Source organism: Scomber japonicus, chromosome 5 (genome assembly GCF_027409825.1).
Source record: "Scomber japonicus isolate fScoJap1 chromosome 5, fScoJap1.pri, whole genome shotgun sequence".
Classification (NCBI taxonomy): Eukaryota; Metazoa; Chordata; class Actinopteri; order Scombriformes; family Scombridae; genus Scomber; species Scomber japonicus.
In genome coordinates, this window is record NC_070582.1 from 20864320 (window position 1) to 20887909 (window position 23590).

The window sequence follows — 23590 nt, forward strand, 5'->3', positions numbered from 1 at the left end:
AACTAAAGCTCATTCTCTTATTTGTTAACTGCACATGACAATCCAGCCAACACATTGGTCATGTTAAGTATTTTTAAATCACATTATAGTCTACATATGTGATAGAAAGAAAGGTGTTTTTTAAATCTAATAACAGTATTTGCTCATCACTCTGTGAAACTTTTGGTCGGCCACTCAGAGCGGCCCGGCGGAACAACGCAGCTCAACCAACATTGTTGACAACTGTAGCTTGTCTTGTCCAGTTTACAGAGCGATGAAGCTGTCAGCATTAGCTTTAGAGGGCTTTGTTGAGTTTTTGACGGGTTGTCGTCAGTGGTAGCTAACTAATGAGCCGGGTTAGTTAGCTGGTAAGTGATCAGATTTGTCTGTAGATTAACGTTAGCTGCTAGCTGAGTTTAGCTAACAGCAGCAGTATGGGCGATGGCAGCGTTACTCCCAGGCTCGGCAACATGAAGGCGCTACTTGGTATAGTCGCCGGAGCTGGAGCTTCCTACGGGATATACAAACTTCTCAGCGCGGGAAGCTTCAAGAAAAACAAGAAAAGTGCCACCAGTGAAGGTGCTAGTGTCAGGAGCAGTCAGCCCGGTCAGGTTACTATGAAGCCGGGCAGTCTGCTGGCTAAAGTGTCCGGGCTGGATGTGGTCTGTACCCGACCTGTGGACACAGATAAAGGAGATGTTGCATCAGGTAACCAAGCTAGTACTGACAGTAACTATATCTAAATTTATCTGAGTTGTTCAGATGATTTGTTTATAATTACCCATGTTTAAAAACTCCTGCAACCACAGTCAATCCTCTTAAGTTAAATTAAGACTACAAGAATTACAATAAGTGATCATCTATTACCAACCATTTTAGTAATCGATTAATTGTTTGGAGTAATTTTGTGCAAGAAAATGTGCAAATTCTCTCATGTCAGCTTCTTGAATGTGACTGTTCTCAATTTTTTTAGTCCTCTGTGAAAGTAAAGAATATTTTTGGGTTGTGGACGGTTGGTTGAGAAAAACAAGACATTTGAAAACATCATCTTGGGCTTTGGGAAATAGTAATCGACATGTTTCATATTTTTCGGACATTTTATTGACAAACATCTCATTGATTAATCAAGGAAAGTGTTGATGTGTAAGAGCTTGATAATAACTCATAGTAATAAAAACTGTCTACAGCTGGGTGGAGAATCAGTCTCCCCTATTGCAAACACACATAATAAATCATGTTAAGCTAGTTAAAGTCCTATTTTGCTCCACAGGTGACATCATCCACCAGTCGCCTGGCAACCTGGAGCCACAGCACCTGAAAATGCTGCTGTCATGTCTACAGACCAGCAATAATCCATCAGACCGGTGTCGGATTTTACTGACTTTAGGAAACGCTGCTGCCTTCACTGTGAATCAGGTAAAGTAAAAGTATAACCATCTGTGTGTGAGGTTGCTTTGTATATTTATTTTTTTTAGCTAAACAAGCCTAATATTTTTAAGTCGTTTTGTTCTGTGTACAACCTGTTTCATTATATTTCTTCTCTGCTGTTTTTCTCACAGAATCTTATACGGGAATTTGAGGGGATTCATATCATAGCTGGCTTCCTCTCTGACCCTGCTGCAGAAGTTAGAGTGCAGACTCTGAATGCTTTAAATAATCTGTGCATGAACATCTCAAACCAGGAACAACTGAAGGTACATAACCACATGCATGTTGGCATCTAGCCTGTAGCAGAGAATAAGTGACATCCCTCTTCTCTGCCTTCTTGATAGTGTCTTCAAGTCTTTTTTGTCCTGCAGGTTTATGTGCCACAAGTGCTGGAGCTGATTGAGATGTCGCCTGTGAATTCGGACCTTCAGCTTGGTGCGCTAAGGCTGCTGACTAACCTTTCAGTTACAGACAAACATCAACACTTGCTGAAGGAATCAATTACACTGTTACTCTCTCTGCTTGTTGTGAGCAATGAAGCTTTACAGGTTAGCAACTTTTTGGATCAAGTATATATTATAGAAATAGAAATATACTTATATAGTGATTTGTAATGTTTTGATACTATTATGTAATGTTCAAAGATTGTAGCTGTAGTTATAAAACACAGTCTTTTTATCTTATAGGGTGCTTTTCAAGATAGTCAAAGAAAGAAAGATATGGGTGTGAGAGTGCAGTATCAATTATTGAAGAACTTGTAATATTTGTGTTTCAGGTTCAGGCTTTGAAAGTACTTGTAAATTTGTCATCTAACCCAGATATAATGGATGACATTGTTCAAGCTCAGGTAAGCATAAAGGAATGAAATATTTGATAACCCTCATTAAAGTCTAACAATTTGTGTAGTCTATATACAGCAAGTTGTCATAAGACAGACATAAGCACTGCAAAATACTGTGGGTCCAAATGTCCAATATTCATTCAAATCAACATTTAATAATTAACTTTTTTGATTTTGATGACTACACTACAGGTTAAAAAATCACAGAGCAGAAACTCAATTGTAAGTCTTGCGTAAACATTGCTTCTTCACTTTTTAAACTCTATGCTAAACAACATTGCAACAGAAAGACCTAAATAAACATGCAGTAGTCACAAGGGTTCAGTCTCTACTGTCTACACCTCTGCAGTGTAACTCAAATACTAGTCATTATTTTTAATGACTCATTCCAGTCTTGTGTAAATAATTTATGAGACAGCCACCATCACAATGCCTGTGGTCATTATGAATCCTCATTTTGATATCCTTCTTGTGTGCTTTCTGCTTCAGGCACCCGCTTCTGTTGTGCTGCTATTTGACGCACGAACAGCCCCTGTAGTGCTTCTACGACTGCTGACGTTTGCAGGGAACTTAAAGGCCTGGAGACCCTCTGCCCAGGTGGCTGACGAACTGAGGCGGAAGCAGGATTGCCTCTTCCGGGTCATGTTAGATGAGTCCTCCCAGCTCCACAGCAAACTGGTCCAGCTGCTTTCACACACCGACAGGGAGATTCAGGCTCAGGTGGCCCGCATCTTGACATAGATCTCCCTCTCTGCACCTTGTATTCATACACAGCTTTCGCTTCCACATATTTTGCCAAAGCCAGCAACCTAACACCCTTCCAGTTCAATTATAAATCTGTTAACATTAAGTTGCTAAAGAGCAAGCTGTGTAGCCTCATATGGACACTTGGCTTACACCCATTAGATCAATGTTATTACCACACACAGCTTTGATCATCTGTTCCACCTCACCAGCTACTCTGCCCTGTTTTCCAGTTTCTTATTTAATTAACAAGTAATGAGTGGAAGGATGGGAGCAGGAAGAAACTACTCAGTAGTGTAAAAACAGGCCACCTCTCCCTGTTTCCTCCTGCCCAAAAGTTTTCTTCTCATTGCAAGAGACTTTTCTTCTTCAGAGCTCCACGGTGCCCTTTCTTCTGAGAAATTCATTCAGTTTCTCTTAAGACATATTCCAGGTGAAATTTTTGAACCCACACCTACTGCCAAAAGTTTTCTAGAGAATGTGTCAGGATGGCCTGTGCCGCATGACCCAATTTACTTACCCCTCTGTTGCAAAGTGTTTAGATAGGCACTTAGCTGGAGAGCTGGAGAAGTGTGTCGCTGAGTGCATACCTTAGCTTTCCTTGGAGATGCCAGTGAATGGATGCACTACAGCCCTAGTCCTCACTAATATATTGATATGTTGGATTCAACACCATGGTGTTTTCTTAATGGAAAAAAAAAACTCTTAAATTTCATTTGAAAATCAGTGACTTTGTGACTTTTGAAGAGTAACAGTGAGGTTAACCCACAGGGTGGTTGGCATTCTGTAATTATGTAGCAAGGTAAGGTGTTCAAGTGTATCGGGAAGACCTTGGAGTGGAAACACTGCCTCCCCCACATCAAGAGGAGACAGTTGAGGTGATTTGGGGACCTGGTAAAGATGCTAACAAGGTAAACTTTGATTCTGAAGGTACACCAACTCTGGCTGCCTGTAGGGAAACCACCAGGGTACGATTATGTCTCTCAGCTGGCCTAGAAACACCTTCAGATCTGGACTGTTATGATTGTTTAAACTACACAGAAATTAAGCTTAATAATAAATGCTGCTCTGAAATCAAAACAGCATTGTAGTAATAACAATAATGAAGTTTACCACGTGAAGGATGTTATTCCTTAAAATGGTTGTTGAACAGTTATTGAATGTTAAATGAAGCCCCACTATGTTAAGTTATGCAATTACTGTAATTAAACAGATTGTAAATGATAGATCCTTATGTTAGCTGGAGGACTGGAGCTGTGGACCTATCTGCTGACTTTGTTAAACAGTATTTACAGAAGAGGGTAGGGTGTAAGTGCATACCTGCAATTTGCATGAAAAAAAAGAGACAATTATCATTTTTAATGCAAGGATTTTATAGCATGAGCCAGCCCAGGTGAACACTGCACATTTTTGATGTTTGGACACTGACTTTGTTAAACCCAAATCCTAAATATCTCTCAGGCAACATGGTTTACCAGAACAGATACAGCAGGAGGCTGATTTGCTCGTGACCTAGATTATCATATTTATTTAATAAAGTTAGTCAGTGTTTTGCATATAAAATGGGAAATATGTTTGTTATGTCTATGTGATTCAATAAATATCCTATGTGACCCATTATCATTATTATTATTATTATTATTATCATTTCTCATGTTTACAAAAGTAGAAACACTACATACTACCATTTTCACGAGATTCATGTCCAGGAATGAATCAGAGGATTGTATCTACACTTGAATTTCCAGCAGGTCAGATCAGTATAAATGTCTCCTCTCAGGATCCCTCATTCAAAATACTGTTGCTAGAGTCCAAAAAGATGAGGAAAACCTAACATATAACATCAATTTCCCCTCACCACTGAAGGTAAAGGATTATTCCACTGATTTATGGACGTAGCATTTCCATCTCACATGACTCGCATGACACAGATTAAAAAAAGAATGTGGAAAATCAAAAAAAGCAGAAGCTGAGATATTCTAAGTCCCTAGTGTGGGTCAAGCTCCACAAACACTTGACACTACATTTCTCCAATGCAATTTAAACACATGTTTCATAGTTCCCTGACAAACCCCAATGTTTCAAACTCCACACTGTATGTACATAATTTTAGTTCTCCTGACACAACCCTGAATGCATCTTTTCTCAGACTTTAAGCTAAAGGAAGCTAAATGAGTCTAATTCTTAAGAAATGTAAAAAAGAAGTGAGTAAGTATTCTTCAGTAATCTGTAAAAAAAAAAAGAAAGAAAGAAAGAAAGAAATCACATATCCAAGTGTTTGATGCTGTTTGTTAAATAACAAAACATGTCCCTGAGGTTAAAGGAGTGTGTGTGTGGAGGGAACACACACACACACACACACACACACTGCCTTGGCAAGCAAATAAAAACCAAGTTAAAATGTCAAATATCATGACTGCTGTGGTGCAGGACAGTGTGTTTTTAATCCTGGAACTGGTCCTGCATGCTTTTAGTTATTCCCCTGCTCAAACACACCTGATTGAAATGATCGTTATTAAGCTTCTGCAGGGATGATCATTTGAGTCAGGTGTGCTTGAGGAGGAAAACATCTGCAGAACCAGGACTGAAAAACACTGATGTATACACTGATGGTGAATTTCTTCAATAATAAAATTAAGCTGTTCAACCACTGGTATATTGATGCGTTCAGGTCTTTGTTTCCATCTCCTCTCCTCTCCTCTCCTCTCCTCTCCGCTCCGCTCCTCTCCCCTCCCTCCCCGGCCTACACACAGCCTCCTCCCCCCTGTGAACAGGCGAGATGACCAGCGCTGGTTCATCCTCTGCTCCATCAGTCGGATCAGGGAGTGCAGGCGAACAACACCCAGCGTACGGTTCAGGAGAGGACGACATTTAGGATTTAAGCCGCATCAGCTATGAACATCCTTCACGTTAAGTAGAAGCAAACGGAGCTCCCTTCACCTTAAAAACGCGTCGAGGATGAACGGCATCGCAGCGGCAGCAGGATCGGCTTCTTGCCGTTTCGCCCACTATTTTGTTGTGTGCGGACTGGACGCAGAGACGGGCCTGGAGCCGGACGATGGAACAGGTGCAGTACATGTGCAATAAACATGAGATGTACCAACAGAAAGCCTTACTGCAGACATACACAGCCGATGATAACGTCTGATTATACTGAAGGTGAAACACTGACAGGCCCACTTATAGCCTATGTGTGTGTGTGTGTGTGTGTGTGTGTGTTGGGGTGACATTTAAATATGTTTTGATTAGACGCCACATTTGCTTCTTTCACAGCGTTGTTTACAATGTTTAATGTTTACGATTATATAAGCATAAACAAATTATTTAAATTGAATGATCTGAAAATTTTGACATGGTTTTGTTCAATTACCAAATCTCTGAACATATACAGTGGATTTTTTTGGTGTTGTTATGAAAGAGTGACATACAAAAACACAAAATCCAAGAAAATGCCAGATTTCCTTTTTTAATTTTAAGCAATTTGATTGAATTTAATATAAGATTGATTCATCCCATGAGGAAGACTGTTCAGAGTGTTTTGATCAGATTTTTAAGATCCTTTTTGTAAGAGTATTGAGAATATAGCTTTGGTTTCTGCAAGTCATTCACTGCTATACTTGGATAAGGAACACAGCAGAGTGAGATTTGAATTGAAAGAGGATAACAGCATCGTATTCCTGCACAATAAAGCTGGGACACAGATGGATGTGCCAGCCAACTGTTCATGGTTAACCCAGGGCTATGTGATGTGTATGTGTGTGTGTGTGTGTGTGTGTGTGAGCGCAAGCGATGCCAGATTACACAGTTCTGTCTAAAAGCAGTGATAATCTCCCTGTGATGGCTGATTTTAGACACACATGGTCCCTTCACTTTTCTATCCAAAAAACTTCAGTCATTTTCTCACCAACAAAACCCAAAAAGGAAGTTAAAGGGATGCTGTCAGTGTTGGGTGGATGTGGGGGTTGCCACGGTGATGGCAGCTGCAGTGATGCTGCCTGTGTCGAGGGCTCGTGATGGTTTATTTGCGGTGGGTAACACAGATAGAGATGGAGATATCAGGTGTGTGGTGTTTTCTTCCACGCTGAGTTGTTGACGCTCGGCTCAGTGAAGTGGGGACAGATTTACGCAGAAGTCCTGTGACGTCTGCACGTGTTCTGCTGTGTGTCGATTCCTGCATCCTTACCCAGGTCTTTGTGATGGGAGGAGAAAGAGCCATGTATGTGCTGAAAAACAACACCTTTCCCTCAAGTCACTTCCAGGTTTAAGATATGGAGCACAAACAATAGTCACACCCTGTGTTCTTTGTAGTAGAAATGTAGCACAGCTCCTCAGGGGAGAGGATGCCTGTAACTTGTTTTTTTTACCTCTTTCTGTCAATAAGTCATTTGAATAATTGTTCTAATCGAGAAAGGGAAAAATGTCTGTGTGTGTGTGTGTGTGTGTGTGTGTGTATATAGGACATGGTCTGTATCATTTGCTGGAAGTGAACACCGTAAAGTCCTGCTGTATTTCAAATTGCAGATTATTTAGCTTTCTAACTGACCAGTGGGGCTTTAATAGCTGGCTCCCTGTGGCGAGTGACAGCGCCACTGGCTCGTATACCCAGCTCAACCAATCTGCTTATGTAACAGCAGGTCATCTCATGCCTGCTGCAGCAGGGGGGCTCTGCTCCTTTCACGGGATTTCTGCATCTATATATTCTATAAGCTGCAGTTGAGCAAGAGATGTGTATTCTTCCATGTACACCAGTCTTATAAAAGCTGAGATGTGTGAGGCTGCATAATATCTCTCTCTTTGTGTGTGTGTGTAATTAGGGAAGGCCTACCGAGAGACAATCTGCTCTTGTTGGCTTCTCAATAGATGCCACTGTGTGTTTTCTGCAGCCTAATCAAATTTCACATGACGTTGTCTGTTGGAATGCTGAATGGCCGAGGCTTCAGCGCCCGTTCACACCAGATGACTGTCACAGGGGGATGACATCAGTGGAGGGCGAGAACTCCCTGACTGAACATTTGAAGCTGATGTGCAGCCTCCTGTTGAAATGACTGGAAAGACTTGAAACTATCTCGCACTTGTCTTATTTTTACAAGTGCAAGCAGAATATGAAGCCTGAGTCATTTTATTTTTAGGTTCTCAACACTCACTTTTATCCTTTTTTTCTTTTTCTTTCTTATTTTAAGCATATCAGCTCAGCATCTTGTCCATGTCTCAGGCTGAGATGAAAAGCAAAATTAGTCTTTTTTGTTAGTTTTTGTTGTACAGTTTACCTTCAGTGAAAGGACTAATCTGTAATGGAGAGACAGCGTGATTTCAATAGTTTGACCCGAAAAAGAATCTATTATTATATTTGCTGTCATTTCAATCCCTTTCCACTTTTAAATCTGTCCTCATCCACTCATGAAATGACGTAATGAACTGGATGCTTTGGGGATATTTCAGCTGCTGAGTATGACAGATGTCTACCTCTATGGATGTTCAATCATCTCTGATGAAGTGCTCCTGTTTTAGGGATGGATGACCACTAGGAGCCATAACTCTTTGTGATGAATGTCTGAACTATGAAGTCAATATGAAACACTTTTTTATTTGTTTTTTCATCCAAAAATATTCAAAATGTTGATTCTACAGCAACAGTAATGAGGACTTTGACGTGTAGAGCTGAAACAATGGAAATTAATTGGTAACTATTTTGATAGTAGTAAAGTAGTAAAAAAAACAGGATTTCAATTGTTAGAGTGTGCTGTTATTTTGGGTCTTGTGTGATAATAAGTTGAATATATTTGGGTTTTGAACAGCTAGTTGGACAAAACAATATTGAATTTTAGGAAATAGTGAATAAAGAAAACAGTTATTAGTTGCAGCCTCACAGATGATGTAAAGAGTTTTCCCTCTCATTGGCTCATTTACAGATTTAAGTGTGTGTGGGTCTGTCAAAGGTTACTTTTGGGGACAAATTTCAGACTTAAGATGGGTTGATTGGGGCAGCTGGTCCAATTGGAGGGGAAAAAGCTGATGTTTGGGTCGGTGGTTAAGGTAAGTCTCCAGGAAATGAATGTAAGTTTACATAATGTCCCCCAAAGTGACGTGCGTGTGTGTGTGTGTGGTAAGAGGAGGAAACCTGCTAATTACAGCTCGAAACAGGTATTTAGGCTTTCATTCAAACACTAAAACAAACCCCCCTCTTTCTCTGCTCTGTTAACACAGACGGAGAAAGACCCTGGTTTGTATTTAGGTGGGATCTCGTGTCCAGAGGATAGTGGGTTTTAATCAGGTCAGCTGCTAAAATTTGGTGTGACGTAACCGCTGACAAGCTTTGTCTTGATGGCTATCTTTGAGGCCATGGCAGGAATGGCTACCATGGCAACTAGTAGTCCTCCTGAAGCTCAATTCTGCCTCTCAGTGCCAATTTGTATCCTTAGCAAAGAGCATTGGCTCCCCCTCTCATCACAGTGATCTATTAGCTTCTGTCCCTCACCTACCAGTCTGACTCAGTTTAACTTGAAGAGGTGCTCCATTCTCACTCGGCCTGCAGCGCTGTTTCGTCCCTGCGGGTCCTGTGCGTCATCTCAAAGGCAGGTGAGGTGGGATGTGTGCTGAATGAGTGCGTCATGGCTGGCAGCTATGAGAACACAGTTTTCCATTTTCAGTTGTTTTTGTTCTTGTAATGCGGTGATGTGAGTTACAGCTGAACCCTGGGAGTCTATAGTAATACAGTGAAGAGTACTGTTCTAGGGCATCCCCTCCGAAAGTGGATAAATAATGAAAGTCCCTCATTCACTACTGGCAGTCTCTTTCTTCTGCCTGCTATCTCCTCTCCACACACTCAGGCTCATACAGACCGCACTGTAACTAGAGCTACAAGCTGACACAAGGAGAAACCTGAGCCAGGCACCACAATGCATCAAATATGTGCACCTATGTGAATTTAGGAATACATTTCCTGCATGCACTGCAGTTTGAGTCATTCACACATAGAGAAATCTCTCATCCTTTCTCCTGAGCACATTTCTATTTTGTGAACTTCTAAGAAGCGTAAAGATGTTTCCTACCGCAGCGTGTCAGGACTGAGGGCTGCTGCACTGCTTTCTCAGTCTATCTCTATGGTAATGAGTTGAGTTACATAATCCTTGGCAGGGTCTTTTGCTGTAGAGTGGCCCTTGATGTCAACAACAGTCTTAGACAAGGTCGTACTGTCTGTGCTTTTTTATAAATCGAAGTTGTTGTCATTTTGTGATGTCCTCTGTTCTGTTCTCTTTGTCTTGTTATGAATTCTGATTCAGCAGTGAAAAAGGTTAAAGGTCACTCTGTGGTAACACATCTATCTTTTTACTCCTTCAGGGGAGAGCTTTGAGCAGAGCCCCATTCGGCGGTCCTTTAAGTCGAGGGTCCTGGTTCACTACCCTGAAAACACAGAGAAGAACCCCTTCAATAAAGATGCTGTCAACATGGTGAGATTTAAGATTTCATCCAAATGGTCATTTACTGTTTCAACAGTTGATTGAATAAGGATGGAAATGATGTGCCATGTTTTGAAGGGTGAATGTTTTGTAGCTCTTTTAACCAACGAAAATCAATTATGTTAAAAATAACAAAGGAGACATGGAAACAAAATCATCAGGAACAAAAGCATGCTAGGAGCCGTGTATTTATATACTTACATAGAAGGTGTTCATTGTTCTCTGTTGGAAAAGCAGGTCAGGATGATGAAAGCATGAGCCTCAAAAGATTGCTGTTACATGGAAATGAATTCATTTCTATACCCAGCCTAGTTTTGCTTGCTTCAGAGACAATACTGTATTTTATGTTATGTATTTATGGTATCATTAGTATGTTGATGTTGAAATTATTTTAAAAAATCAATTGTCATTTTTATGACAGTTGACCAAATACAGCATACAATCTTTTTCTGATTTTCTCTTAAATCATTTTACCTTGGATCAATTCAGTTTTTGCTTTTAAAAGTAGTCCCAGAAAGGCTTTAATTCAGTGCAAAGACCAAAAACCAAAAGAAAACATGAGAATGGTTTAGAAAATCTACTGTTTGTATGCACTTTATCAGTTATTGATGTAATTGTTATGATTTATTTCTACTTCTGCCATTTTATTCTAAACCCTCTCGTACATTTTCTCCTTTCTTTCCTTCTCTTTCTTTACTACTTGGTCCTTAGCTTTGCATGCCAAGGGGTCTGTCCTTCCGCACTCAAGCAGACAGACATGATTCTCAGTTCCACTCCTTCACTATTGCTTTTGACGACGGCACGCATTCTTACGGCTTTGTCCACACTTACTATGAGGAGGTGACCAGTGCTCAGATCATCACGGCCATGCAGACACTCTATCAGATGCATCATGTAGAGCACCACTCCTCATCATCTTCATCCTCTCCCTCGTCCTCGTCTTCATCTGCTTCCTCCCCCTCCACCTCCAGCATGGACTCACTTGTGAGCAGCTTGGATGAATTGGACGCCGAGTCTCTGGCTGGGGTTTCCTCCTGCCTGGGCTGCGCAGGCTCCTTTGACCCAGCACGTGACACCCTATATGTGTCCAAAGCCCTCTGCCTCCTCACGCCACTCCCCTTCCTTCAAGCTGCTCGCCAGTTCCTGTGTCAGCTGCACCAGGCTGTGACATCACATACAGCCCCACCCCTCCCTCTGGAGAGCTACATCCACAACATCCTGTACGAGGTACCCCTGCCTCCGCCCGGAAGGTCGCTGAGGTTTCACGGAGTACAGGGACCCATCTTGTGCCAGCGGCCCGGGCCAGGTGAGCTTCCGCTTGGGGAGTACCCCCTTGGAGAGGCATTCACCCTGCTCGGTGTGGACAATATGGTTCAACTACTTACCTGTGCACTTCTGGAGACACAGGTTCTGCTCTGCTCTCATGGTAAGCACTCTTCACTTCATCAGTTAACATGATTGAAACGACACGCCAAACATGAAATAACCACATAAACATTTGTTGATCATCTCAATGCAAATCAGGTCATTGTCAGAGTAAGCAGAGTTGAAGGGAGATATGATTAATGTTATTGAGACATTTGTCTTAAGACAGTATTAAGAGCATCTCCACTGATTTAAATCTATCAGGATATCAGTGAAATTGGCAGCACAAAGTGGTAATATGGGCTTTTTTTTTTTTTAACATCTTGTAAGCTTTTTAAAATGGTTATGTAATGTAAATGTGAAATAGAAATAAACAAGCTATTTATACAAGACATGACACAAAATGAAAACAGGCTTTGCACATTAAGTTAGTCACACATGTAACAACATGATAGATGAGTTAAATACTGTAGCTGTAATTGTAGGACTCTAACTTAATGAGAAAAGTGTGTCCTCAGCCAATAATTTGGGATATCATCTGTAGCATGTAAACAGGAATATGCATGAAATATCTCTATAAGGAACTCAAATGAACAGCTTGATTTAAAAGTCCTTGAAAATTAGGTTTTCCTGGCTGTATTGCAGCTGATGTCATTCAAGCTAATCATCATTCTCTTGTTTTTCTCATCTCCTCAGACTACCAGCGTTTGATGACCGTGGCAGAGGGCATCACCACCTTGCTATTCCCATTCCAGTGGCAACACATCTACCTGCCAATCATCTCTGCACCGTTACATCACCTGCTGGACGCTCCTGTACCGTTCCTGATGGGCATTCATCGCAGAGAAGGAGCTCAGCGATCCTCCCTCCACCTACCACATGAGGTACAATGCTAAACACAACATGTTTAAAAGCATCCACAGTTTTCCTGTGTGAACATGCCGCTCAGAGTTTTAGGATTGTGCAGGAGATTCATACAAAAAGATAAATGTTTATAAAAAAATTTAAATTTGCCCTCATCTTCCGGCCTGTCGAACCGAGACGATGCATTTCCTCAGAGCTGCCCCCGCTTTCACAAATCCAATCCTGCAATCCAAGATCACTTTATGCTGCATGAATATCTCGCTGAAGCCTCTTTGAAGTCGCTCTGCCCCAGAAAGGAGGCAGTAGAAAGACAGCTCGGGGGGATGAAAGCAAATCCGCAGAGCAGCAGAGATCCAGAAAAATGGGACTGGCTGAATAATTAATGTGAATTAGGGGTCTCCACTTATTTCTTGAGTTGTGTAGTTTGATTTATGGGTGGCAATTTGCAAGGAGGGGGGAAATATTTTAATGATAACATGTATAATTGTTTGGAATTTGTTGAATGTAACAACAATACATTTAAGCAGTCTTCCATAATATTGATGTGGAAAACCCAGTTTAGAAGTTGGGAAACTGTTTGAGCTCTGAATCTGTTGTTGCATCTATGACTTTGGTTCCTTTCTTTGCCTAAATATCCTCTTTGAACCAAATAGATGATGCACAGACATTATAAAGACAATGAAGGCTAGTAGAATGAAGCTCCTCTGTCTGCTCCACATTACATCTCCCAGCTTCCCCTGAAGGCTTTTAAGCTGACAGTCTGAGGTCACTCCTGAAGGTTGTGTAGCTGCTGACTGGGCTGTGCTCCACTGCTGCTGCTTACAAAGGCTTTTTTTCTTTTTTTTTTTTTTTTTTTTTAAATCGGTGCTTGTCTTTTTCCCAAAGTGTGATTATTCATTGCTCAGCAGCTTCATAGGCACAGCTTTTTCACAGTTGTATTTGTTTGCTGGTGCAGTAGCCTGATTTTTGCCCGTTTCCACAGATTCTCCTGTTGCAGTGATAACAGTAATCGTTTAGATAATCCTCAACATTAATATCCTCCATGCTAATATCCTGGGAGGGTTTATAACAGTGAAATGCCAAGAATCTAATAAGGAAATTTAAATCTGTATGTGTGATCTTAATTGGGTGCACTTGTTCCAGTGCTGTTAAAGCTTGCTCACTTTGCCTATGTGATATGTATAAGAGCATGTGCGTTGTGACGGGTTTAAGCTATAATCATTATCTGATGGACGAGCCAGGTGAGAACATTGTTTTTATTGCTGAAGTCAGTTGTTTGCATGTTATTCACAGTCATGTCTGTTTTTCTGTGCAGGCCAACCTGTGTTTTGTGGACATTGACAACCACTTTGTCGAAGCCCCTGAAGACCTGCCAGTTTTTCCAGACCAGACCGAGCTAATCCAGGAACTGAGTGAGATACTGCTGCGTTTCGGGTTCCCTCCACAGGGAAGCGTGATCACTAAGCCCACCTCCACCACTACCACCTCTCCTCGTCTAAGCAGCCTAGTCCTGGAGGATCTCATGGAGGACAGAAGGAACGGCAACCTCGGAGGCGAGGAGCTGGCTGTGCTGGAGAGGCTGCAGGCTCTGGCAAGGAGGTGCGGAGGAGGAAAAATGTCAGATGGAGAGAAGATGCTTGGAAACGTATTGGAAGAGGAGGAGGAAGAGCTGAAGGTTGCCAAACTGAACATTCAGCTGAGGGAGGTGTTTGCCGGGCGTTTTGCTGCCATGTTTGGCAGGTATGAGGACTTTGTCATCCACAGCGCTCTTGATTTGGACTCCTGGTTGAGCAACAGAGAGGGGACATTCAGCTTCGACAAGGTACTAGAGAAGATGTTAGTGCGCAGCATCAGTGGACAGATCTAATAAACTGTGTTTATCTTTAAATAGATATGTAATGATCATTTCTCTGTGTTATTGAAATACTTTTTGATTGAGACAGAAACATTTGGTTTTGAATGTTTCAGGGTTCCTTCCTCTCAGCTCAGCCTGCAACCCACTTGCACTTCTTATCCCGGTTCCTGGAGACCTCCATGTTTTCATCTTTTGTGGATGGGAAGGTGATATCTCGTTGGGCTGACAGGGAGCCGCTGCAGCAGCTGTTTGACAACCGCCTGGAGAGAGAACGACTGTATGACACTGACGAGGAGGATTCCCACGGCTGTCGCTACAGGAAGTGCACCACGCTCTTTGAGTCAGGTACTGTGAGAGCACTCATAAACAAAAGACTTTGAAATAAAGTACAATAATACATCGTGCATATGGCCGCAGGTACAAGATACTGTAAATCCTTATCGTAAAATATATGGCTCAATAGTCCAACCTCTCTTGATTTCTATACAATTTAATATATATTTGTCAGTGAAGTACAAGTTTACAATGACAAATATATGATTAAAAGGCTGTACATTTTAATGACAAATTACAACTAATAAAGATCATGATTTTTCAGCAGTTTCCTCTCAGCATCTACATATTGTTGTACAGAAAGAAAACAAATTCAAACCTCCATTGGTGGATTGATCTGAATGATGTGATTTGAAGTGAATGCCAGAAGAAATCTGCCAATCTGTCACCCCTCACCTGGTTGGGGTTATATGTTGATTATGTTGCTCGGCCTTTCTGACAACATTGTTATTGTTCTCTCTCTCCTATGTGAAATGTGGGGAAAATGTTTTGTAACTCATAGAGTATTTAACTGGTGCAAATAGTAGCTGATGGAAATATTTCTCCAGTGGAAATTGAAATAATCTGTAATAAAACAAACAATTGGACAATCTGTTAAATAGGGGTATAGTTGAACTAGAGAGGGGTGAACTAAAGTATGTGGTGGGGGCTGAGAGTTATGTAAGGGGAGGACAGTGCTTTATGTCCTGTAAAAAACTGCTTTAAAATGTCTGCTTTGAAGTTCTGCCAGCCTCTCTGCAGACGATGCAGTATTTGCATCGTATCTTGCCATATCACTGTATTCAACATTTAGACTCATATATGCATCATCTCTAAGTCGTTCTATCAGTTACATTTTTCCACCCATTTTGGTTTATACTATTAGACTACTGGTATGCTCCAGTCTTCTGAGTCTAATATTTGTGTAAGTAGTGACATAAAATGTCATCCTCTCTGGAAATGTCTTTATCATCACTTTCATGACTAATCATGACTCCCTTCTTATCTACAGTAGACAGTCCTGCAGCAGGCTCTTAATTATTGCTGCATTTGTCTCTGCAGCCCAGTCCATTGAGTGCAGACTGCTGAAGGCCGACCACACTGCCATACACCCTCACCTGCTGGACATGAGGATCGGCCAGGGTCGTCACCAGCCGGGCTACTTTCCCAAACTGCAGGCTGATGTGCTGGCACAGGGACAAAACACAAACAAGTGAGCCTGTTCATGTTGTTATTCAGTGAATTTTAACTGATTCCCAATCAGAGGTACTTGTCCCCCCCAGTCCAGGGGGGAACTCGCCAAAATAAGATTTAAACTGGTATGATGTTTAACTTTATGAAATGTGATGTCACAATAACCAGTAAGCCACCAGGCTGACTGCACAGTACACACCAACACCCTGGCACCGTGTTGTGATTGAGAGTACATGAAAACTAGTAAGCAAGTGTGCTGTCAAAATAGTTAACTAATGGTTATTATAAAAGGTGAAAACCTACAAGCAAGTCATTTATAAACAGTTGAAATAATTACCTAAAAGTACTAGTTTAAATTGATAGCTGAAGGTTTAGGGGTACATTAGTCAAACAAGTCAAACTACTGCACTAAAATATCTCTATTTGTCAAAGTCTACTTTTTACCCACCAACATACACGCACATACTTTAACTGCAGAAACAAAGGTTACACGTGTGTAATTGTGAATTTGATTTGATGTCACCTGAACAGGTGGTCCAGTCGTGTCACAGCATCACGCAGGACCAACCCCAAGAGATCAACAGTCTCTGAGCACTCAGGAATGGACAATGAACAGAGACAGGTACTTGCATGTGATCAGACACAGACACAGACACAAACACTTCATGAAGCTAATGTCTGATTTACCTTTTTGTTTATTCACCAGAAGCACACATTCATGAGGAAGAACCTCCATCAGTCTAAGCTACTTGACCCGTCACCTCAAGCCGTCACTCAGACTCATCGAGAGTTTGTTGACGGGCTGCTGAGCGAGTGCCGTTTGAAGGTGAGAGCACTCTGTGCGTGATAATGGAGGCACTGTTGATGTCACTACCTATTCAAGGTTGACGCCATAATGTTCCCTGGCTTTGTAGACTAAACGGATGTTGATGGAGAGGATGGGGAAGGAGAGTGTGGAACTGGGTCAGGGTGAAGCCAACATCACAGGCCTGCAGGAAAATACACTCATCCATGGTCTGTGTGACTTACTGGAGAGAACCTGGGGCCACGGTCTGCATCTGAAACAGGTCAGACATGGACTTTAACAAGCCTCACCAGCTCAGATGACCTAAAAAAGCATCTGGACTGAACTGTGAGCAAATACACATCATGCACAAGAACACACAGAGACGACTGTGTGAGCAAGTTGAGTAATGACGAGTGTTTTTTGTTCTGAACAGGGGAAGTCTGCTCTTTGGTCTCATCTGCTTCACTACCAGGCGGCCCAGGGGAAGACGGAGGCACCAGCTGAGTCTCCAGGTCAGAGTACAACCCTACTGATTTGTTCTTCTTGTGTAAATCACTGAGTTAACAGTTTAATGACCATTGGTGCTAAATTTGCTTCATGTTTAGGGTTTAACAGTTCAGAGCAGAAAGGGTTTGACGATGGTGCTCCCATCCTGAGAGGATCGCTAATACAGGATATGAGGTAGTGCGAAGTGCGATATAAACTAATAAGACTTATGTTTGTTTCAAATGAGTTATTAAATACAATATTAAAAAACAAATGAACATCAGGGTTTTTTTCCCCTCACTGCTCATTCCAGCCTTTCTGCTTTTGTTTCAGGTTTATCCAGATCATGAGTGAGGGTCTGTCTGAGGTGGGACAGGCCAGGGCCTGGATCCATCTGGCTCTGGAGAAGAAAATGTTATCCCAGCACCTTAAAGAGCTGCTTACAAACCAGGAGCTGCTCAGGTCACAAATTATGCACGATTATTCTACTGCTAAGCCAACACAAGTATGATATTTTGGAATTCATTTGGATTAAGTCCCATAACTCTGACTCTTTCACTATCTGCATGTCACCTGACAGGCAGCTGTATAAACCCCACGCATTTCTGCTCTGTGAAGAAGAAAGGGAGCAGTTTTTATTCCACCTGCTTTCTCTCAACACTGTGGACTACCTCTGCTTCACACGTGTCTTCACCTCCATTAGTGAGTAAACTTTAGCAGAAAAAAATACAACATGTACCTATGTTGTGTTTTACAAATGTAACCACAATAATGAGTAATCCACATGAATTTGGCCAATTAAAATATGAAGAAAATTAATAATTTGTATAAACATTTGCTTTGGGTGTCTTTTGTCTCTCTAGGTATTCCGTACCGTGTTGTGATAATACCCATGAAGAAGCTCAGCATTGCGATGGCAACAGTTGACCCCTGGGTGTGTGTGTCAGGAGAAATGGGTGATTCAGGAGTTAGACAGATCCCTAAGACCACACAAGAAATTTTTTTCCAGGTTTGTATACACAACTCGGCAGTAAGGTCTACATGCATTTAAACAATACTCATTGCCCACATCTCTACTAGAAGCACTATGAGACTGTACCATGGATTTATATATTATATTTGTCTTACAGTTATACAGTACAGTCATGGACTATATAGTGGTTCTGTGAATTAAATGCTAATGTCAGCATGCTAACGTGCACACAATGACAATGCTAACATGCTCATAATATGTAGGTGTAATGTTGTTCACCATCTTAAGTTAGTGTGTTAGCGTGCTAACATTTAATAATTAGCACTAAAACACTCAGCTGATGGCTAAAAAAGCTACATCACTGACTGGTGTGTTTTTGTCTTTTTTTTGGTCAGTGCAAGAACCTCGGCAGACTGAGTACCCTGCAGCTTGGACAGGAGAACTCGGGCTTGCTGGCCAAGTGTCTTATTGACTGTGTGATGGTGTACAATGAGATCACTGGACACACCTACAAGTGAGATTCATCCCCTGTCCTTAGTCTCATCAGAAAAAGTTGGTTGAGTGGTTAGAGCGCAAGAAAAAGTTGACTGTGCAACAATGTGTTTGTGGAAAGTAGCTGTGATAATGCATTTACGATACATTGACATCTTAATGTCTTGCCTGTCAAACACTGGATGTCCTAGCTTCCTTGAACGCTCCCCTGTGAATATTTTTCAAAGTAAATGTTTACAGTTACTTTATGTCATGACAATAACATAGCAAAATAAACCAGCTGTTGCTGGTAGATGGGGAAATAAATCTAGAGAAGAATTGTATGTAAAACATGTCAAACCAACAATATGGTTATTGAAGTTACTTAGAAAAATGAGCAATCACCACACTGTGTTAGCTGATGATAAGAACAGACCTGTCCTTGTACAATAAGTCACGTTTTTTTTTCATGTGGCGTACAATGAAACTCTTTCTTTCCTGTCAGGTTCCCATGTGGCCGATGGCTGGGGAAAGGCGTGGGCGATGGCAGTTTGGAGCGAGTTCTCATTGGACAGCTGGTGTTACCTGGTGGAGAGGAGGATGCTCGGAGGTGCACAGGGACACCTCCGGAGCTGGCCTCTCCCTCTCAGAGCATGCGGACAGTATTGGGATCGCTTGGCAACCGTAGTAGTGCGTACTGACAAAGAACACATTCTTTAACATAATAGCTGTGACCTACTTGTTATTGAGCTTTATAGTAATAACAGATTCAGCTGCGGTATCACCTTTCTGTCTGTGTTTTTCTTCCATTATGTTTCTCATCCTCATGTTTCTATTTATAACTATTCTCCCTGTGGCTTTTTTTAATCTCTTGTCAGGAGTGCTGTCTGTTGAAGTACACGAAGACATGAGGGAGGCGGCAAATAACCTTGTTAAACACTTCCACAAACTTGAACAAGAGGTATGTGACTGTAATACTGTGTGTGTCCCCTCGATGGCGCTCCTACATTCATTTAATCTGTTGGCTCACACTGTCCTTTTTAATACAGGATCAGCAGAAATAAAAACTGAAACTTTTATGTAATGTCGCAAAGTTTAAAGTGAAAGTAATGATCACTGACAGACTCAGCTAAAATGGGGAGAAAACGGTTAATATAAAAGAACATCTCTGCAGCGATGTGGTGGACCTGTCAGCCCTCACTGCAAATGTATTTTTAAAAATCTACAGGATGGTTCATTACCCAGACTGGGCCTCATTTGGGCCTTTTTGTGTATCACTTCAGCCTCTCTCATCTCAACCCCAAGTTAAAAGCACTGCAGACACTTTACTTTATTTGTAATGGACCTCCGGTTCAGTTTGTAATCATAATTTTTCTAGCAGGCCAGATAGTGCTCAGGACAATACCTCTGCGCAAGCGTCAGTGTAGAATTCTCTGTGTGTTTATCTTCTGTTAGTACAGCAAATAACAGGGGAACCTTTTTAAATCCAAAAAATAAACAAATTGTTCTCTGCTGTGGACAAAAAATTTTGGAAAATTGCAGCACTTTCTGTCTCATGTGAGGATTTACTAAAGCTGAAAGATGAGCCTTTTGTTCAAAATATCTACATTAACTCTGGTCCCATTTTTCTCTTCGCAGAGGGGAAACTTGACAGTCTTGCTATGTGGTGAAGGAGGCCTGGTGCTTTCTTTGGAGAAATTCCTCCTCCATGGGTTTAAATCCAACCGTCTTTTCCAGAGGAATGTGTTTGTTTGGGACTTCGTGGGTAAGTACTGTGTATATGTGTGAAAGCTGGTTAAAGTGATGTTTAATTTCTTACTGTCTCCATCTAGTGGCGGGGAAATTAATTTGACCTATCAAATTACATGCAACTAAGCATGATAGATGTTTGCTTTTGTAACTGTATTCTAATAATTTGTTAGCTAAAACTATCACCAACTCTTTCCCACAGAGAAGGCAGTGGTTTCCATGGAGACAGATGATCAGATGGGTGACCTGCATGGATCAACACTGACAAAGGGTCCACCCTGCGACTCATTGTGCCATTATGTCAATGCAATCAATGCCTCACCCCGAAACATTGGAAAAGAGGGCAAGTTCCAGCTGTTCGTCTGCCTGGGAATCAGGTGAGTGGTCTGAATTTGAAAAATAAGTTTTAAAAAGTCAGACAGAGAACAACTCAGCAAAAAAACTGAAGATTTTATATTTAAACCTGAAAAGAGTCAGAAAATGATTTAAAGCATCCTGGTTGATGCATTGTTTTGGGCAAAGGTCAGTTTCCTTCCTTAGACTCTGAGGAAGTAGCCTGCAGCATGACGGCACTCAGAGATTGTCTCGCACTAACCCCCTTACGTAACATATAGTTTGGGAAGTAACATTTCAGCCTTTGTTTTGTAGTAGCTGAGCATTGATCATGCAGAACAAACTTCAAAGAGGCTTTGATCAGTTGTGGCTGTTGCATTTTTTTTTCATAGCCAAATCAATTTTCAAGCCAAGCTGTTTTAAAGGGGAAAGTAGTGAGAGATGATTCTGTTTTTAAATCGGCTAACTCCCCATACAGGCTTTAAATGTTATGAACTAAATTACGCATGTGTAGTTTAGGACCATCATTAACCTGTCGTCTTATCAGGGACCGGCTTCTGTCTCAGTGGCTCCCCCTGCTGGCGGACTGTTCCCTGACAGCGCGGACTTATGAGGAAGGCGCTCTGCTGCGGGACCGTGCTGCTGTCCACTCCCTCTCCCGCATCCTACACACACTAAATGAGTTCACCATCACACTGGAAACAGCGCTGGTCAAAGGGGTTGACCTCTGACCCTGATGGATAAGCACTGTAGTATATTGGCCCCTGTACGTAACCTACTGCAGGAATGCTGATGGGTTAAAATATACATCTTTCCATGTGCTGGGAAAAGAAAATTGTGACTTTATGATGAAATGGACAGAGGACCTGATGAAATGGCTGGCAACTCAAGCTGCAAACATATTGCCTTGTTAACTGATGTAAATGTCTTACACACTGTATTTGCTTCAGGAAATAGTCTGATTTTCCTATGCTTGTTTACACTGTGAAATTCTGTTTCCTCAAGGAGAAATGGAGTCATTCATAATCTCACATTGACAGTACATATCTTCACAGCTCACACCATTTACTGTACCTGAACCCTAAGACAACTATAACTCTCCTCCTCCTGCTGTATTGCTTGCACTTGAATTTTAAACTAAGCACATGCATGGCCAAATCTGTTTATGTCTCAGTGTGTTGTGATCTGAAATATCAGGACCCAGGCCTTACTATATCAACATTTTCTTGACTTTAATTCATTGGATATCTTAGTAAATATACTATGAAACAATGTTCTCAGTCTATATTATAATTAATCTGTTATCTTATTATGCTCTTGTTATACTGTGTAACGTCTGGCCTGTTTCTCATTGTTAAATTCAGTTTGGGGTCACATGCTGAACAGAGTTGTGCTCATGAAATCCTCGGTGGGTGAAACACTGAAACCAAATTGGTGTACCCGTTGTGTCAGTTCAAATAGTCTTTGTCACTTTGTCAGAAAGCTTTTTCTTTCCTCCTTTTACATTGTAAATATTTTGCTTCTTTAGATCTTTGATAGACTTGTGCCCATTTGTTATTATGGTGTAATGAATTTGTGGCCTATTTTCTGTATAAAGGCATCCTGTTTGAGTCTGTATAAAACAATAGATTCCACTATGGGCACACTTTACTGATTAAGTGGATAAATAGTCATGCTGTTTGTTTCTAAACCGGTCTATTGTCTTTGCAAAGTTGAGACAATAATTAGAGCACAGGTTCTTAAAACTGCTAGGTATTATGTTGATGTTGCATTTGATTTAACAGTTGAAGAATTATGAAAATGCTGTCTCCTGCACTGTCCTGCAAGCACTACGTAACCCCTCAATGACCAAGCCTCTATTATCATTTAAATACAGATTAGAGAAAGCAATAATGACTTGTTATTTATGAAATGTGTTGTCAAAGATTAAAGTTAATATTGACATAACTGACGTCTTGGTATTGTTTTTTTGGGATATTTACCTAAAATATGTGATCTGTCTGAAAAAACGATCATAGTAACAAATTCTGTTTCAAAATTAAATCTAATTTCATGTGATTTTTAAAAAAAAAAAAAGGAATTTGATCTTGTTTTGCAGTGCACACTAACAGAGGCCCCATAGAGCAAGTAAAGTCTGTTTTATTTGCATAACCCAATATCTCAAATTACAGATTTGCCTCAGGATGCTGTATAATCTGTACAGCAATACGACATCCTCTGTCCTTAGACTCCCGATTCGAACAAGGAAAAACTCCCTAACAAAAAACCCCCCAAACAAACAACCTTGTTGTAGAAAAATGGAAGAAACCTCAGTAAAAATCAGTCTGAGGGTGCTGGCATTGTTGTAGTGGTTTTGGTGTAGCAGCTATTACATGTGAAAACACCCTCCTACACAGGACAAGCCAGTATGAGTGCATGTACAGTGTAAAGTGATCAAATTCAGTAAACGTGGAGTAAAATCCACCTAAATGAAGAGAGTGATTTTGTGTGACAGAGAGACAAACTTTAAGGTTGCTTGATTACAACATTGTCCTTGCCTGTATAGCACTGTGACGGAGAGAGAAATGAGTATTTGAACGGTTTTAAAACTCTAGTTGAGAGCTAGATCTGTTTATTTTGACCACTATCTACAATTTAAGGGCACATTATAGCCATGTAGAATTCACAAGATGATTTTCCACATTTTGCTAGTGATAACAACATGCACAGCAGTAACATGACTGATGTGCTAATTGTATGCAAAAAAGCAAAA

At 41.1% G+C, this 23590-nt stretch overlaps 2 protein-coding genes across 3 annotated transcripts; both read left to right on the top strand.

Annotated features, from left to right (window-relative positions):
- Positions 1–119: 119 nt before the first annotated feature.
- On the top strand, positions 120–4606 carry armc10 (armadillo repeat containing 10). The gene is made up of 6 exons (XM_053319650.1): positions 120–687; positions 1250–1395; positions 1539–1673; positions 1779–1955; positions 2183–2254; positions 2738–4606. The coding sequence occupies exons 1-6, from the start codon at positions 414–416 to the stop codon at positions 2987–2989; spliced, it is 1056 nt and encodes a 351-aa protein (XP_053175625.1). The 5' UTR covers positions 120–413; the 3' UTR covers positions 2990–4606.
- A 1241-nt stretch (positions 4607–5847) lies between these two features.
- On the top strand, positions 5848–22768 carry LOC128358389 (DENN domain-containing protein 5B-like). 2 transcript variants are annotated; one of them, XM_053318641.1, is made up of 21 exons: positions 5848–6059; positions 10331–10440; positions 11161–11875; positions 12511–12698; positions 13994–14500; positions 14647–14878; positions 15908–16058; positions 16571–16661; positions 16746–16865; positions 16954–17106; positions 17260–17338; positions 17432–17507; positions 17646–17774; positions 17893–18014; positions 18176–18321; positions 18681–18799; positions 19262–19446; positions 19635–19717; positions 20395–20521; positions 20708–20882; positions 21386–22768. In XM_053318641.1, exons 1-21 carry the CDS (start codon positions 5951–5953, stop codon positions 21567–21569), a joined length of 3801 nt encoding a protein of 1266 aa, XP_053174616.1. In that variant the 5' UTR covers positions 5848–5950; the 3' UTR covers positions 21570–22768. The 2 variants fall into 2 exon arrangements, with proteins under 2 accessions (XP_053174616.1, XP_053174618.1); XM_053318643.1 differs by having other exon boundaries at positions 11290–11875.
- Positions 22769–23590: the final 822 nt, after the last annotated feature.